This window comes from Syngnathoides biaculeatus, chromosome 6 (genome assembly GCF_019802595.1).
Source record: "Syngnathoides biaculeatus isolate LvHL_M chromosome 6, ASM1980259v1, whole genome shotgun sequence".
In the NCBI taxonomy this organism is placed as follows: domain Eukaryota; kingdom Metazoa; phylum Chordata; class Actinopteri; order Syngnathiformes; family Syngnathidae; genus Syngnathoides; species Syngnathoides biaculeatus.
The window spans coordinates 10,467,341-10,482,898 of NC_084645.1; the positions used below are offsets into that span (position 1 = coordinate 10,467,341).

At 39.6% G+C, this 15,558-nt stretch overlaps 1 protein-coding gene across 2 annotated transcripts in view; it reads left to right on the plus strand.

Moving 5' to 3' along the window:
- Window positions 1–15,558, plus strand: part of hydin (HYDIN axonemal central pair apparatus protein) — a 136,664-nt gene that overhangs the window by 45,141 nt on the left and 75,965 nt on the right. For both annotated transcript variants that reach the window (XM_061822146.1, XM_061822147.1), the window contains exons 26-35: window positions 1,614–1,814; window positions 1,999–2,173; window positions 3,519–3,592; window positions 8,070–8,197; window positions 8,808–8,938; window positions 9,494–9,621; window positions 10,091–10,204; window positions 10,376–10,453; window positions 10,550–10,699; window positions 10,793–11,032. In XM_061822146.1, the coding sequence (XP_061678130.1) occupies window positions 1,614–1,814; window positions 1,999–2,173; window positions 3,519–3,592; window positions 8,070–8,197; window positions 8,808–8,938; window positions 9,494–9,621; window positions 10,091–10,204; window positions 10,376–10,453; window positions 10,550–10,699; window positions 10,793–11,032 (1,419 nt within the window). The remainder of the gene's footprint in view (window positions 1–1,613; window positions 1,815–1,998; window positions 2,174–3,518; window positions 3,593–8,069; window positions 8,198–8,807; window positions 8,939–9,493; window positions 9,622–10,090; window positions 10,205–10,375; window positions 10,454–10,549; window positions 10,700–10,792; window positions 11,033–15,558) is intronic.

Below are 15,558 nucleotides of genomic sequence, written 5' to 3' on the forward strand. Positions count from 1 at the left end.
CTCTGACACATTCGATGATATTATGGACCGTAGATGATGAAATCACTAAATTCCTTGCAATTGTACCTTGAGCAACGTTGTCCTTAAACTAAGACTATTTTCTCACATAGTTGATCTGAAAGAGGTGAACCTCAACCTATCTTTGCTTGTGACTGAGCATTTCAGTCACAATACAATTCATTTTTGAACCATTTCTAACCATAAAATTCTACATTGATTATTTGCTAAAAACAAGTTAAATATATTGTATTTGTAGTGTATTCAATTAAATAAACATTGAACATGATTTGAAAATCATTGTATTCAACACAACGCCCATACTTCATTGGAATTGGGGTTGTATTACTACAAATACACTCTATGACAAACATTGGGTAAGCCAGCCAAATACACAGTGCGTTTAAAACATATCTTCCAGGGGTAATTAATGATGAATCAGTCAATGCAGTGTCTACATATGCAATCACCAAACTTTTGCATTTTTTTGATAATGCTGCCGAAACAGCTTCTTTTAGTTGCTGTTTGTTTTAGGGGTTAAAATTCACAATCCATAGGATTTTAGCCTGAATATTGTGAAATCTAAATAATGACCCTTGATGAAGTCTGTGGGTGCTTAAACCTGTTCTTTTGTTGTTTGGCAATCTGTTTGAGGCCATTTTATTGCTGTCCTGAAAACTCCCTCAATTACTTCGGTTGCATCCTTCTTCCAGAATTATTGAGGCAGTAAAATTCTTGCATGTCAACCCTCTTGTTCTTGCCAATGAGAAATTTGTCTCCTTTAATGTAGCCCATGTAATTTTGTTGATAAAGTGTTCTGCAAACTATAACTTGTGACACCTTCCTTCACTCTATCCTCATTTTGGGGGTTTCTTTCCAGCGCTCACCATTTTTCTGTCAGGATGGTCTGCTATTTTCCTTGGTCTTCCTATTTGGCATCTGTTACACCAATGCATTCTTTCTTCACAAGGGCATCCTAATAGATTGTATTGACGATAATAAGGGTTTTTTCAGTGACTCTTTCCAATTTTCTGCCAACTCTCAGCTTGGCATTTGTTTGTTTTTCACCCATACATTGCATGTAGCGCTTTCATATTCATGTTGGTTACACCTCAAATCTTCACTGGAAAAACTGACATCTGTAATTGAGTGTAGACATGTAGGAATATTTGTTGTTTTAACAAGTAATGTAATATGTATCAGGGAAAGAAAACCCACCTGTCAATCATATTCTAATGTAATTGATCACATGAAAAATGGATGAGTTCAAACAAAAGGTGCCATCTTATCACTTCTATGTAAATATACAGCCATAGCCAGCAATCAAAGCTGAGTCAAACCCAAATATTTTCAGTCCTTAGCAAAATTAAAGGACCTGCTTTCACTGTTGTATACATTTTGTTCAATGAAGAAGGAACTTGTACCCAAGCAACCATCGGAGTGCAAAACCACAATTAATTGCTCAGATATGTTTCATAAGTGACATAAATTACAGAAGGTCATTAGGTTCTTTTGCAAAAGCACTATGCAGTACTGTTAAATCAAACAAAACACAAACAAAAAAAAAACAACAATTTACGAAGCATAATCACTCATTTTTTTTCTCCATGTTTCAGCGTTTTGATGAAATTGGAGAGTCGACTGTGATTCTGAGGAATACCGGAAAGGTGGGCTTTAAATACAGCACTGAAAATGTTCAAATTGAAAACAGCACAATGGAACAAGAGGAACTAGAGGAGCAAGATACAATACTGGAAATTGAGAATGAGCAGAACAAGGAGATCCGACCTGGTCAACCCCTGGTCATCCCCCATACAGTGAGTTGCAAAAAATAAAAAAAAGATAAATATATAAATGTGCACACACACACACACACACACACACAGACACATATATATATATATATATATATACACACACACACACACAAAAATGTGCACATATACAGTAAATTTATTCAGTTCTTTTTTCTTTTTTTACAATCAGTCTTTTGTGTTACAGGGTTACATTGAGGCTGGCTCGAAACATTGCTTGCGTGTCCTCTACCTCCCTGGCATCCCTGAGAGGTTTACAAAGCAGTTTCAGCTGGTTGTAGCTCATTTACCACCACAGGTCATCACACTCACAGGCGAGGGAGTGTTCCCAAAGATCTCCCTAAATTTGCCTCGAAGCCTGGGTAAATATACACCAGTGCATTACACAAACATGAATGTATACAGTGTGATCATTGACTGAGTATGTGACATTACTTGCAAGAGTGGTGGGCATGGCAGTTCTTTTGAGTCTTCTGATTCACTTAAAACAGTTCCTTAAAAAGATTTGTTTAAACATTTGTTTACGGAATCATTCACTTCTTTTCAAGAAATAATTAAAGTACATTCTCATTCCATTAATGATCCATCCTTGAGGTTCGTGTTCACGTAACACATTCACCAAAGCACTATATGCTTTGTTTTTGTCATGTATTGTAAAGTAGGAAAGGCAGGGAGATTTAAAAAATATATATATACAAAAAAAACCTTTAAACTGCAGCCAACTCTAACGATTATCCTTCCGCGTTCGCTCATACTAGCCAGTGTGACTTTTCGGGATTACGGTGCACACAGCATTACTGACACCAGCATCTGCCACCAGGGGTTCCTGATCACTCATCTTGTCATCTGATGACTGGAAAGTGTTGAGTCTTGAGAAACACTATATGTTTAATTTACTCTTTAATTATGAAATAAAAAGGTTTTAGACAATGTGTGTGTCTACATACATGCATTTATTATTCATTTATATTCATTTTAAATATGTGCACTTGACTGACTCTGAATTAGCCGTTAGCTTGAAGAAACAGCTGCGCGTGAAAGCTATCCCCGAGAGGACGTCAGCACTTGTTATTAAAATCACTCACAAGTGCGCTCACTACATATACGTCCTTTCTCTAGCACACAAATCTGTCGTCGTAGTAAGGCACTCTACCTTACTGGATAACAAACAATTCACTCTTCAGTTCTTCAGTACACCAATTCAGTGAAGGAATTACTCAACTCCTCAGTTTTGCCATACAGTACACCAGTTCAGTGAATGAATCACTCAGTTCCTCAGTTCCTCATTCAGCAGTTCACTTACTGAATCATTCAGTTCTTAACTGCCTTCTCTGCCTGCACGGCGATGCCTGCACCATGGTGCCTGCACAGCAGTGGTTGCTCATTGGTCATTCAGCCAAATGAGTACATCGGCGACAAGTCAGAAATCAGTCCCGCTCCGCCTGCACACCAGTTGTGCATTGGTCTTTTGCCAAATATTCAGAAGTGTCAGAATGCTTCAACAGTTCCCTTTCTGCTCTCGGGTAATTCGCTCACCCCATGCTGGCAGGTGGCAGCCAAGCAAATACAAAGAATAATTTTCTAAACTGATTTGGCTCAGTGCTATCACTAAAAAACATTTGTTCTTCTGAACGTAACAAAACGAACATGCAAGAGTCAGAACACAAAGGGACTCTTTTTTTTTTTTAACCTTTCATTTCTTTACAGCAAAGGAGTCCTACAGTGATGTGGTTGAGCAGGCCAGAACAGCTATCAAAATGGAGTCGACCAGTGCCGTTAACGTTAGTCCTCAAATTGTTACGAAAGTTTCACTTTAAATTTACTGTTTGTGGAAGAGATCATTTTAGATACATTTCATGTAATTCATTGTAGTTCATTTAAAAGGATTTGGAACAGATTAATTGATTAACTTGGATATACTATAAGAGTATTATGTACAGTAATGCTTACTGGTATTGAATGAAGTATAATTATTTATTTATTTGTTTGTCCTGTTCGACTGTTAGGTCAAACAGAAAGGAGAATTTCTATCCCTTTGATGCTGAAAAAGTTGTACTGAGACACAGTTTTTCAGTTCCATTTTCATCATATTATAACGGATATTTATTCAGATTCAATCAATTGAACACAACAATGTTCCTAGAGTGGAGTGAGAAAAGAAGTCAAAAGAAAAGCACTAATTTTAAACAAAATGAGAAAGGTAAATGATGTACAATGAAGAAAATGAGTATTTCAACATCCTGCTATATTGCAGGTTCTCCCACTTAGAAATTACGGAGGGGTCTGAAATTTTCATCGTAGGTGCATGTCTACTGTGTGAAAGATAATCTAAAAAGAAAAGTCCAGAAATGACAATGTATGATTTTGTTAATGATTTATTTGCATGATACAGCTGCATATAAGTGGTTGAACACCTGTCTATCAGCTACAATTCTGACCCTCAAGTTCCTGTTAGTCGACCTTTAAAAGTCCACTTCCACTCCATGTATTATCCTGAATCAAATGCACCTGTGTGAGGTCGATAGCTGCAGAAAGATACCTGTCCCCCCATACAATCTGTAAAACTCAACCTTTTAACATGGCCAAGACCAAAGCGCTATCCAAAAACACCAGAGACAAAATTGTACAACTCCTCATGGCTGGAAAGGGCGACGGAGAAATTGCTAAGCAGCTTGGCAAAAAAAGGTCCACTGTTGGAGCAATCATTAGAAAATGGAAGATGCTAAACATGACAGTCAATCCCAATTGGAGTGGAGCCCCATATCGCATCGTGGGGTCTCAATGACCCTTAGAAAGGTGAGGAATCAGCCCAGGACTACACAACACGACTTGTTGAATGACCTGAAAAGAACTGGGACCACTGTTTCCAATGTGACTGTTGGTAATACACTAAGACGTCATGGTTTGAAATCATGCATGGCATGGTAGGTTCCTATGCTTAAACCAGCACATGTCAAGGCCCGTCTTAAGTTTGCCAATGACCATTTGGATGATACATAGGAGTCATGGGAGAAAGTTTTGTGGTCTGATGAGACCGAAATGGAACCTTTTGGTCATAATTCCACTGCGTTTGGAGGAAGGCGAATAATGAGTTCCATCCCAAGAACACCATCCCTACTGTGAAGAGTGAGGGTGGGAGCATCATGGTTTGGGGGTGTTTTTCTGCGCATGGGACAGGACAACTGCACTGTATTAAGGAGTTGATGGCCGCGGCCATGTATTGTGAGATTTTGGGGAAACATCCTCTTTCCCTCAGTCAGAGCATTGAAGATGTATTGTGGCTGGGTCTTTCAACAAGACATTACCCGAAGCACACAGCCAGGAAAACCAACGAGTGGGTATCTAAGAAGCATATCAAGGTTCTGGTGTGGCCTAGCCAGTCTCCAGACCTAACCCCAATAGAAAATCTTTGGAGGGAGCTGAAACTCTGGTGTTTCTCAGTGGCAGCCCAGAAACCTGTCTGATCTAGAGACGATCTGTGTGGAAGAGTGGACCAAAATCCCCCCTGCAGTGTGTGCAAACCTGATGAACAACTACAACAGGGGTCGGGAACCTATGGCTCGCGAGCCACACCTAGCTATTTTAGTGGTTGCATATGGCTCGCCGAGCCCTCATAACGACACGCTGTCCATGTGATTTTTGTCGTGCAGAGAAGGTTTGTCCTAGTGGCGTTGCCATAGTTAGGTGTGGTAGTCGAAGTCCAGTGGTGCAGAAGGGTCCAACGCTGATCGTGTTGGAACAACTAATTATGGAAAGGCTTTTGACAAAAGTCACTCAAAGAAAAGAATACGAGTACCACCAAAGTTTTCAACACGAATGGACAGCCATTGTGGAGATGGTGGGTTCTGCTGTGTGTTTAAATCCACAGATGGGGAGTATGCCAAAGCATTCGTATTCGACGTTGCCAATCAACATTTTGCCAAGTTTGCCTCAAGACAAGATAATCAAACGAATAAAAGACATGCCATTGTTGGCAAGAATTGTTCACCATCCTACCAGCATGATAGAAAATGAAATTGAATTACGTTCACAATTAACGGATGGAAATCTCAACGCCTGCGTTAAGATCAATCTGACAGTGTATGAAACAGATTGTCAAGGCATTAGCAAAACCAGGAAGCACCTGAAGTTGCATTAATTGCAAGAAGTGCTTTTGTCATCATTGGTTAGCAACATCATAATGTTATTTAATAGAATTCAGAGACTGTATTGTACTCTAAAAGTGTTGGTTCGACATAAATGCGCAAATACACTTGTATTTAGTTTTTTTAAATATTGCATGGCTCTTTTGAAATTATGTTTCAAAATATTTGGCATTTATGGCTCTCTCAGACAAAAAGGTTCCCGACCCCTGAACTCCAGGAAATATTTGACCTCTGTAATTGCAAGCAAAGGCTACTGTACCAAATATTAACATTGGTTTTCTCAGGTGTTCAAATACTTATTTGCAGCTGTATCACACAAATAAACCGTTAAAAAAAATCATACATTGTGATTTCTGGATTTTTCTTTTTAGATGATCTCTCTCACAGTGGACATGCACCTACGATGACAATTTCAGACCCCTTCATAGTTTCTAAGTGGCAGAACCTGCAATATAGCAGGGTGTTCAAATACTTATTTTTTGTATGTAGTTTTCAAAACAATATCTATCTTAAAATATATGAATGGATGTCAGTTGAACTTTAAATGTCTTGTCTTTCTAGTGCATTAAGTTAAATATAGTTTATAAATCATTTTCTGTTTGTACATGAATGGTTGAAAAAGGACTAATTGAATGTTGGTCAGTAATTAGTCCTGATCTTAAAGCCAATTAAAAATATTTAGGGTAATCTGAACTCTGCCATTCTGGAAAAGAACTCTGTATATGTTCAAGAAATTTAACATTTGCAAAGGAGTAGAAGTGAGGACCAAAGTTCAAATCCTGGCCCCGCCTGTGTGGACTTTTTATGTTCTTTCTGTGTCTGTGCGGCTTTTCTCTGGGTACTCCGGTTTCCTCCCACATGCCAAAAACATGCATGTTGGTTAATTGAAGACTCTAACTTGCCTGTAGGTGTGAATGTTAATGCTTGTTTGTTTATATGTGCCCTGCGAATGGCTGGCTACTAATTTTGGGTGTACCCCGCCTCCTGGCTGAAGATAGCTGGGACTACCACTCCCGCAACCCTTGTAAAAATAAGTGGTGAAAAAGATGGATGGATGGATGGTTGGAGTGGGAGACAATGCCACCTGAGCTGTGGAATTTTTTTTATAGATGGATATGCAAGGGCTGAGCAACTGGTTAGAGTGTTACAATACAAAAAAAAGAAAGAAAAAAAAACAAAAAAAAACAGTGACAGCGAAAACTCCACAATGACAGTAAAACTGGTATCGCATAAAAGGGATAGGGACCCTCCTTTCTGCTTAACCTAAGAGCCAAACAGGACAAAAGTAAAAAAAAAAAAAAAAAAAAAAAAAAATACAATGGTTTCCTTTTTTTATATAATCATCAGTTTTTTTATTTTTTTTAAATTCTCATTTGACATAAAACATAAGGAGTGGATTAGAAAAAAAAAACATTAACAGTCTTCACACATCCTCATTTATGCAGTTATCATTTTTGCATTTTGTGATGTATTAATATGTTATGGGGCAGCATGGTGGACCAAATGGTCAGAGCATTGGCCTCACACTTCTAAGGACCGGAGTTCAAATCCCGGCCCCACCTGTGTGGAGTTTGCATGTTCTCCCTGTACCCGCGTGGGTTTTCTCTGGGCACTCCGGTTTGCTTCCACATCCCAAAAACATGCAACATTAACCCCCCTCGGTGTGATTATGAGTCCGACTGTTGTCTGTCTACATGTGTCCCACAATTGGCTGGCAACCAGTTCAGCCTGTAAGCTGCCTCCTGCCTTTTGATACCTGGGATATGCTCCAGCACTCCCATGACCTTTGTGCGGATAAGCGGCTCAGAAAATGGACAGATGGATTCATAAGAAACCTTTGGGGGTTGGCATCACTGCCAATGGGTGTGCAACCAAATATTCAGGAGGGGTGCCAACATTGCTGAATAGATTTTTCTTTTCCTTTAAAATAACTTTGGACCTCCAATTAAAAGATTCCAATTATGTAAATTTGGTATATTTCCAGTTATTTTTGAAAATATTATACAATAAATGAAGCAGCGCCAATAACAATGAGCACAACTGTCTACTGTAATGAACAATTATCCATTGTATGAATTGACTTTTCAATGATGCAATTATCTTTTTTTTTTAGTATGAACAATTGTTATTTTTGGAAATTGAGAAAATACTGGTGACAGAAAATGCTTTGGCTGTGAGCAAGATCCTTTTGAAGCAAGGGAACTCCCAAGGTACCAGCAAAAAATGGAACAAGCTCAGCAAGTATGTATTAACACACATACATATATACACACAAGTACATGGGGAAAAAAACATGGTCCAACCAGTGGATTTTTCAGAGGATATATCATGGAAATACTTAATTGTTGGTTACTTTTACACAAATAGTTTGCCACAGTAGTTGAATGGTTAGAACTTCTGCGTCACAGTTCTAAGGTTGCGGGTTTGAATCTAGTAACTCCAGTCTCAGGCTTTCTACCACATTCCAAAAATGTTTTCCTTTGGTTAATTAAAGACTCTTGTCCTTATGTGTGAATGTGAGCTTTTTTTTTTTTTTGTTTATATGTGCCTTGCAATTGACCCGCTCAGGGTGTGCCAATATTCACGCCCAAAACCAGCTGCAACAGGGTCTCGCTCTCCTGCAAGCATACTGAGTGTAAATGTGACAGAAAATGAACATATAGTTTTGTGTCCGAAAGTTCGGGCCTAAATCTGAATTTACACGACTGAATCTTTTTATACCTGCACATTTCCCAAAATAAGTGCTTATAAACGAGATGTTCTGAATTTCATTGGATTGTAATGACAGATCATGGCTAATTTACAAAATATGTACATCTGCATCAACATTTTCCCATTCCCATTCCCCCAGGTTTGTCCTCCCAGAGTACGTTCTGGATTTTGGTTATGTTGTTCCAAACCAAGTCCTTAAACACACTGTAAAGATTACCAATAATGGGCCATTACCTGTGTCCTTCCATGCTACCTCTAAAATTAGTGCAGGTAATGCATTTACATATTTTTTATGTTTTCATCAATTTGAATTAAGATTGGATATTTGATGATGGGGTTCAGTTTTAAAGAAGGACCTATTATAGTATATCAAAGGAAAAGGGTATGGATGTATTTACATTTTGAAACTGTAGGCAGGATTTTGATTGGTACACCTTTTACAGTGTTCTAACATCCAGGTACATCTTAATACATTTGAATAAACTTATTCTAATTTATTGAGATGACATAACTCAATAAATTATGCATCAGAAGCCTGCAGATGAGTAGAGATGTATTTTTTTCCAAATATGTAGTAGAACCATGTTACACTTCCTGGCATATCCCTATTGCTAATAAATTACATCCACAGTCATCTTAAGCCTTCGGTTGCACAATTCATTTAGGTATTGTATGTCACCTCAATAATTTAGGAGAAAATAATTCAACTTTATTGAGATATACATGCATGTACCCTTCTCAAAAGGTTTTTACTGCCTTGCTGTCATTTCCTATTTGTGCCATATGCTATTAAAATTTTGTGAATGTGTACTTGCTTCTTCAAAGGTTTCAGGGTAGAGTTTGGAAGCATAAGGAACCTTTCCTGTGGTGAGAAAGAAACTTTCACCGTTGAATTTGATCCCAAAAAAGGCAGCCTGTCATTGGGTATCAGAAGTGCTCTCATACCAATTCAGGTACTCAACACGTCATCAGTGTTCTGTTCCCATAATTTTCATCAACAACAAAACATGTGCTAGCATACATGATAATTGTCTTACTAATGTGTTCAAGTGAAGAAGTCACACAAGGAATCATGCACACATTTTGAAGAATATTTAAGACTTATAAGTGCAACTTATGGTTGGAAAAGTATGGTACATCTACATAGATATATGAATACTGCATCCATTATTTTCTTTTTTATTTATTTTTTCATTCCAAAATCACACATCACACAGTAAGTAAGTTTCTTTCAGCTTGTCCCTTTCGGGGTCACCACAGCGTGTCATCTCAGATGAACGCACATATGTTTGGCACAATTTTTACGCCGGAGGCCCTTCCTGACGCAACCCTTCTCAGGGAGTGGAGGCCCCAGTGGGATACGGTACCAAGTGTAAATGTGTTATTTCTGAGATTCAATAGGTTATTTTATTTGCATTACAGGTCATAGGTGGCCCATCTCTGCAGGTCCATCTTTGTGCAGTGGTGACGATGCCATCAATCTCTGTTTCCACAGAAACATTGCAGTTTGACACTGTGCGGTGTGGATTCTGTAAGGTAATAAAGCGTGAGGATAAATGAACCTGCTATTAGACATGCATTGTCAACAAAATGTTTTGTCACTTCTTTTATGGCAATAATAAACTGACAGTATGTCTGCTATGTGGTAAAAGGCACAGGACCAAGTAGAATCATTTTCTAAACGTGTTAAGTTTATTTTTCCATCAGATTGAGACAATGCAGCTATTCAATCATGAATCTGTTCCCTGCCAATGGAGCATAGTGGAGGATGTGAAGCCCGTAAAGGTACAGAAAAATAAAAGCATTGTCACATTCAATTGCAGGTTAAAACATGTCATTGCGTTAGGTTGAAACCTACCTCGGTTCTGCTGTTTCTCTCAGGTTGATAGGTTCCTTCCCCTCCATCAGCGCAGCAAATATCTACAGCAGCATCGGCCACCACCTGTGATGTTTGAGATGACTCCTTCTTCTGGCATCCTCACCCCCGGTGACCGGGTCAATGTTCAGGTCAAGTTCAGTCCTACTGAAGGGGTAAACACCTTCCCCTCTTATAGACGTTCCACAGAAAAATGTAGACAATTTGAGAGAAGCCCATTGATCTACAATTCATTGATTTCTTTGTAGTGTCTTTACAAGAGGGATTTAATAATAACTTTGACTGAGGGCACCTACCCGATGATCATCACAGCCCTTGGACAGGGTGAAGACCCACAGCTGGAGTTTTGTCCACCCGAGTTAATCATGGGGCCTTGTCTGCCCTTTAGTATGGAGATTGAAGCAGAGGTTATTGTTAAAAACCCTTGCTCTTATCCAGTTGAGTTCTATTCCCTCGAATTTGACACACAATACCTGAAGGAAGAAAAGGTAAAGCTCTTTTTAATCATATAATTGCATATACGATTATTCTGTAGTATATCATTTTTATATTAGCCACATGTAATGGTGTAAAAGCTATTGTTTTGGGGTTTGTTTGCCATTGTGTCATTGTCTCCATTGTGTCAATTTTAAGAGTGACTGTTAAAAATGTTAAAAAAAAATAAAAAAAATCAGGTCAATAGGACCTTTGGAAGTATATTTAGTGAGACGTTAAAATATTTATGAGAAAAAATTGCCAGACCGGTCGTCAGTTAATCACAGAAAACATATTGACAAACTACTCAACTGTAGCATATTTCAGTAATTTCCAACCTTTATCGAGCAAAGGCACATATTTTACAAGTGAAAAATCCCACGGCACACCAACAAAAGTAAATGTAACCAAAAATTGATAGATTAATTACTGTATGTACTTCCTGATATCTAATGAATAAGGATTTTTTTTTTGTTCTGTCTGTCACTGTGCCTCACTGGCATCAATAGATGAATAAAGATACATTATTTCTTGGAATAAATGTTTTTTAGCAATTAAATAAAATTGGATAACTTCCCACGGCACTCCTGAAGAGCGCTCACGGCACCCTAATGTATCTCGGCACCCTGTTTGGGAATCACTGGCATATTTGTTCAACAAAATCGGATCTTCTTCTTCTTTCAGCTTATCCCGTTAGGGGTCGCCACAGCGCGTCATCTTTTTATATTCCAAGCCCATCTTGTGCATCCTCCTCTCCAACACCCACTGTCCATCCAGCAAACTTTTCTTTGGTCTTCCTCTCGCTCTTTTGCCTGGCAGCTCCATCCTCAGAACCCTTCTACCAACATACTCACTCTCTCGCCTATAAACATGTCCAAACCATCAAAGTCTCTCTCTAACCTTGCTTCCAAAACATCCAACTTTGGCTGTCCCTCGAATGAGCTCATTTCTAATCCTATCCAACCTGTTCACACCAAGCGGGAACCTCAGCATCTTCATTTCTGCTCCCTCAAGTTCTGCTTACTGTTGTTTCTTCAGGGCCACCGTCTCTAATCCGTACACCTCTGTTTTCTAAACTTTGCCCTTCATCCTGGCAGATACTTTTCTGTCACATAGAACACCAGACACCTTCCGCCAACTGTTCCACCCCGCTTGGACCCATTTTTTCACTTCTTTACCACACTCTCTCCCATCGCATTTACACACATATATTCTGTTTTACTTTGGCTAATCTTCATTCCTCTCCTTTCCGGTGCGTACCTCCATCTTTGTAACGTTTCCTCTGCCTGTTCCCTGCTTTCACTGCAGATCACAATATCATCTGCGAACATCATGGTCCAAGGGGAATCCAGTCTAACCTCATCTGTCACCCTATCCATGACTACCGCAAACACGAAGGGGCTCAGCGCGGAACCCTGATGCAGTCCCACCTCCACCTTAAATTCCTCTGTCACACCTAAGGCACACCTCACCATTGTTCTGCTGCCATCATACATGTCCTGTACTATTTTAACATACTTCTCTACCACACCAGACTTACGCATGCAGTACCACAGTTCCTCTCTTGGTTCTCTGTCATAGGCTTTCTCTAGATCCACAAAGACACAATGTAGCTCCTTCTGACCTTCTCTGTACTTTTCCACGAGCATCCTCAAGGCAAATAATGCATCTGTGGTACTCTTTCTAGGCATGAAACCATACTGTTGCTCGCAGATACTTACTTCTGTCCTGAGTCTAGCCTCCACTACTCTTTCCCATAACTTCATTGTGTGGCTCATCAACTTTATTCCTCAATAGTTCCCACAGCTCTGAACATCCCCTTTGTTCTTAAAAATGGGAACTAGAACACTTTTCCTCCATTCTTCAGGCATCTTTTCGCCCGCTAGTATTCTGTTGAATAAGTTGGTCAAAAACTCCACAGCCATCTCTCCAAATTGCTTCCATACCTCTACCGGTATGTCATCAGGACCAACTGCCTTTCCATTTTTCATCCTTTGTAGTGCCTTTCTGACTTCCCCCTTAGTAATCATTTTCTGACACACCAATGGCACATCTCACCGCTGTTCTGCTGCCCTCATGCATGTCCTGTGTTATTCTAACATATTTCTCCGCCACACCAGACTTGCGCATGCAGTACCACAGTTGCTCTCTTGATACTGTGTCATAGGCTTTCTCTAGGTCTAGAAAGATACAATGTAGCTCCTTCTGACCTTCTCTGTACTTTTCCATGAGCATCCTCAAGGCAAATAATGCATATGTGGTACTCTATCTAGGCATGAAACTATTCTGTTATTCGCAGATACTTCTGTCCTGAGTGTAGCCTCCGCTACTCGTTCCCATAACTTCATTGTGTGGCTCATCCTCTTTATTCCTCTGTAGTTTCCACAGATCTGAACATCGCCTTTGTTCTTAAAAATGAGGACAAGCACACTTTTCCTCCATTCTTCTGGGATCTTCTCTCCCGCTAGTATTCTATTGAATATGTTGGTCAAAAACTCCACAGCCACCTCACCAAATTGTTTCCATACCTCCAATAGTATGTCATCAAGACCAACTCTCTTTCGATTTTTCATTCTGTATAGTGCCTTTCTAACTTCTTCCTTACTAGTCATAGCCACTTTCCAGTCATTCACGCCTCTTCTACTCTACCATCTCTCCCATTTTCTTCATTCATCAACTTCTCAAAGTAGTCTTTCCATCTACTTAGTACACTACTGGCACCAGTCAAAATATTTCCATCGATATCCTTAATCGACTTTACTTGCTTCACATCCTTCCCATCTCTATCCCTCTGTCTGGCCAACTTGTAGAGGTCCTTTTCTCCTTCTTTCATATCCAACCTTGAGTACATGTCATCATATGCCTCTTTTTTAGCCTTGGCCACCTCTACCTTTGCCCTACGACGCATCTCAATGTATTCCTTACGCCTCTCCTCAGTCCTCCCCGTGTCCCACTTCTTCTTTGCTAATCTCTTACCTTGGATGACTTTTTGTATTTGGGCATTCCACCACCAAGTCTCCTTCTCCCTTTTCCTCCCAGAAGATACCCCAAGTATTCTCCTCTCTGCCTTTACGAATACCTTGGCAGTAGTATTCCAGTCTTCTTGGAGCTCTTCCTGTCCATCGAGAGCCTGTCTCAACTCTTTCCAGAAGGCCACATAACATTTTTCCTTTCTCATCTTCCACCACCTGATTCTCTGCTCTACCTTTGTCTTCTTAGTTTTCCTACCCACTACCGGAGTCATCCTACACAACACCATTCTATGCTGTCGAGCTACATTCTCCCCCACCACAACCTTACAGTCTGTAACCTCCTTCAAATCACATCATCTGCACAAATCATAATCCATCTGCGTGCTTCTACTTCCGCTCTTGTAGGTCACTCTATGTTCCACTCTCTTCTGGAAATAAGTGTTCACCACTGCCAAGTCCATCCTTTTTGCGAAGTCCACCACCATCGGCCCGTGAAAGTTTCTTTGCTGAATGCCAGACTTACCCATCACTTCTTCATCACCCCTGTTTCCTTTGCCAACATGTCCATTGAAATCTGCACTAATCACAGCTCTCTCTCTCTCTGGGATGCTCAGGACTACTTCGTCAATTTCCTACCAGAATTTTTCTTTCAACTCGAGGTCAGATCCTACCTATGGGGCAAAGCCGCTAATCACATTATACACAATACCCTCAATTTGAAATTTGAGCCTCATCACGTGATCTGATACTCTTTTCACCTCCAAGACATTCTTAGCCAGCTCTTCTTTTAAAATACCCCCTACTCCATTTCTCTTCCCATCTACTCCATGATAAAATAATTCAAAGCCTGGACCTAAACTTCTAGCCTTACTCCCTTTCCACTTGCTCTCTTGGATGCATAATATATCAACCTTTTAATCATCATGTCAACTAACTCCTGAGCCTCTCCTGTCATAGTCCCAACATTCAAAGACCTTACATAGAGCTGTAGGGTTTGTGCATTCCTCTTCTTCTTCTTCCGACTAAGCCGCTTTCCTCCTCTTTTTTGTCTTCAACCTACATTATCTGAATCTCTACCTACGTCTTGTAGATTAACATTTCCGGGTGCCGGTGTAGGAAGCCCAGGCCATGACCTAACTTCTGTGTGGTCTTATTTTGACATTAGAATTTGAATGGTCTCACACTGTGTTTACTGTAGATGATGAAAAAGGCACATTATCGGAATGACTCAAGGACTATGCTACCTATGAATAATGATTAAATGTTCTCAATTTTATCTCTCCAGCCACTTGAACTAAAATTTATACATTCATTTTCAGTAATGCATTTCTTCATGAATTTGCAAGTCTTTCCGAGGGTGCATCCTGGACCAGAGTTATTCACAGGAATTTTAATGGAGTTGGAACATTGTGTAAAATGAAAATAAAAACAAAAGAATAAAATACAATAAAGATCCTTTTCAACCTATATTCAATTTTATTTAATCTTCAAACTGATGTTTTTTGTTTTCCTTTTTTGCCAATATTCTCTCATTTTGAATTTGATGTCTGCAGCATGGGTGGAACATT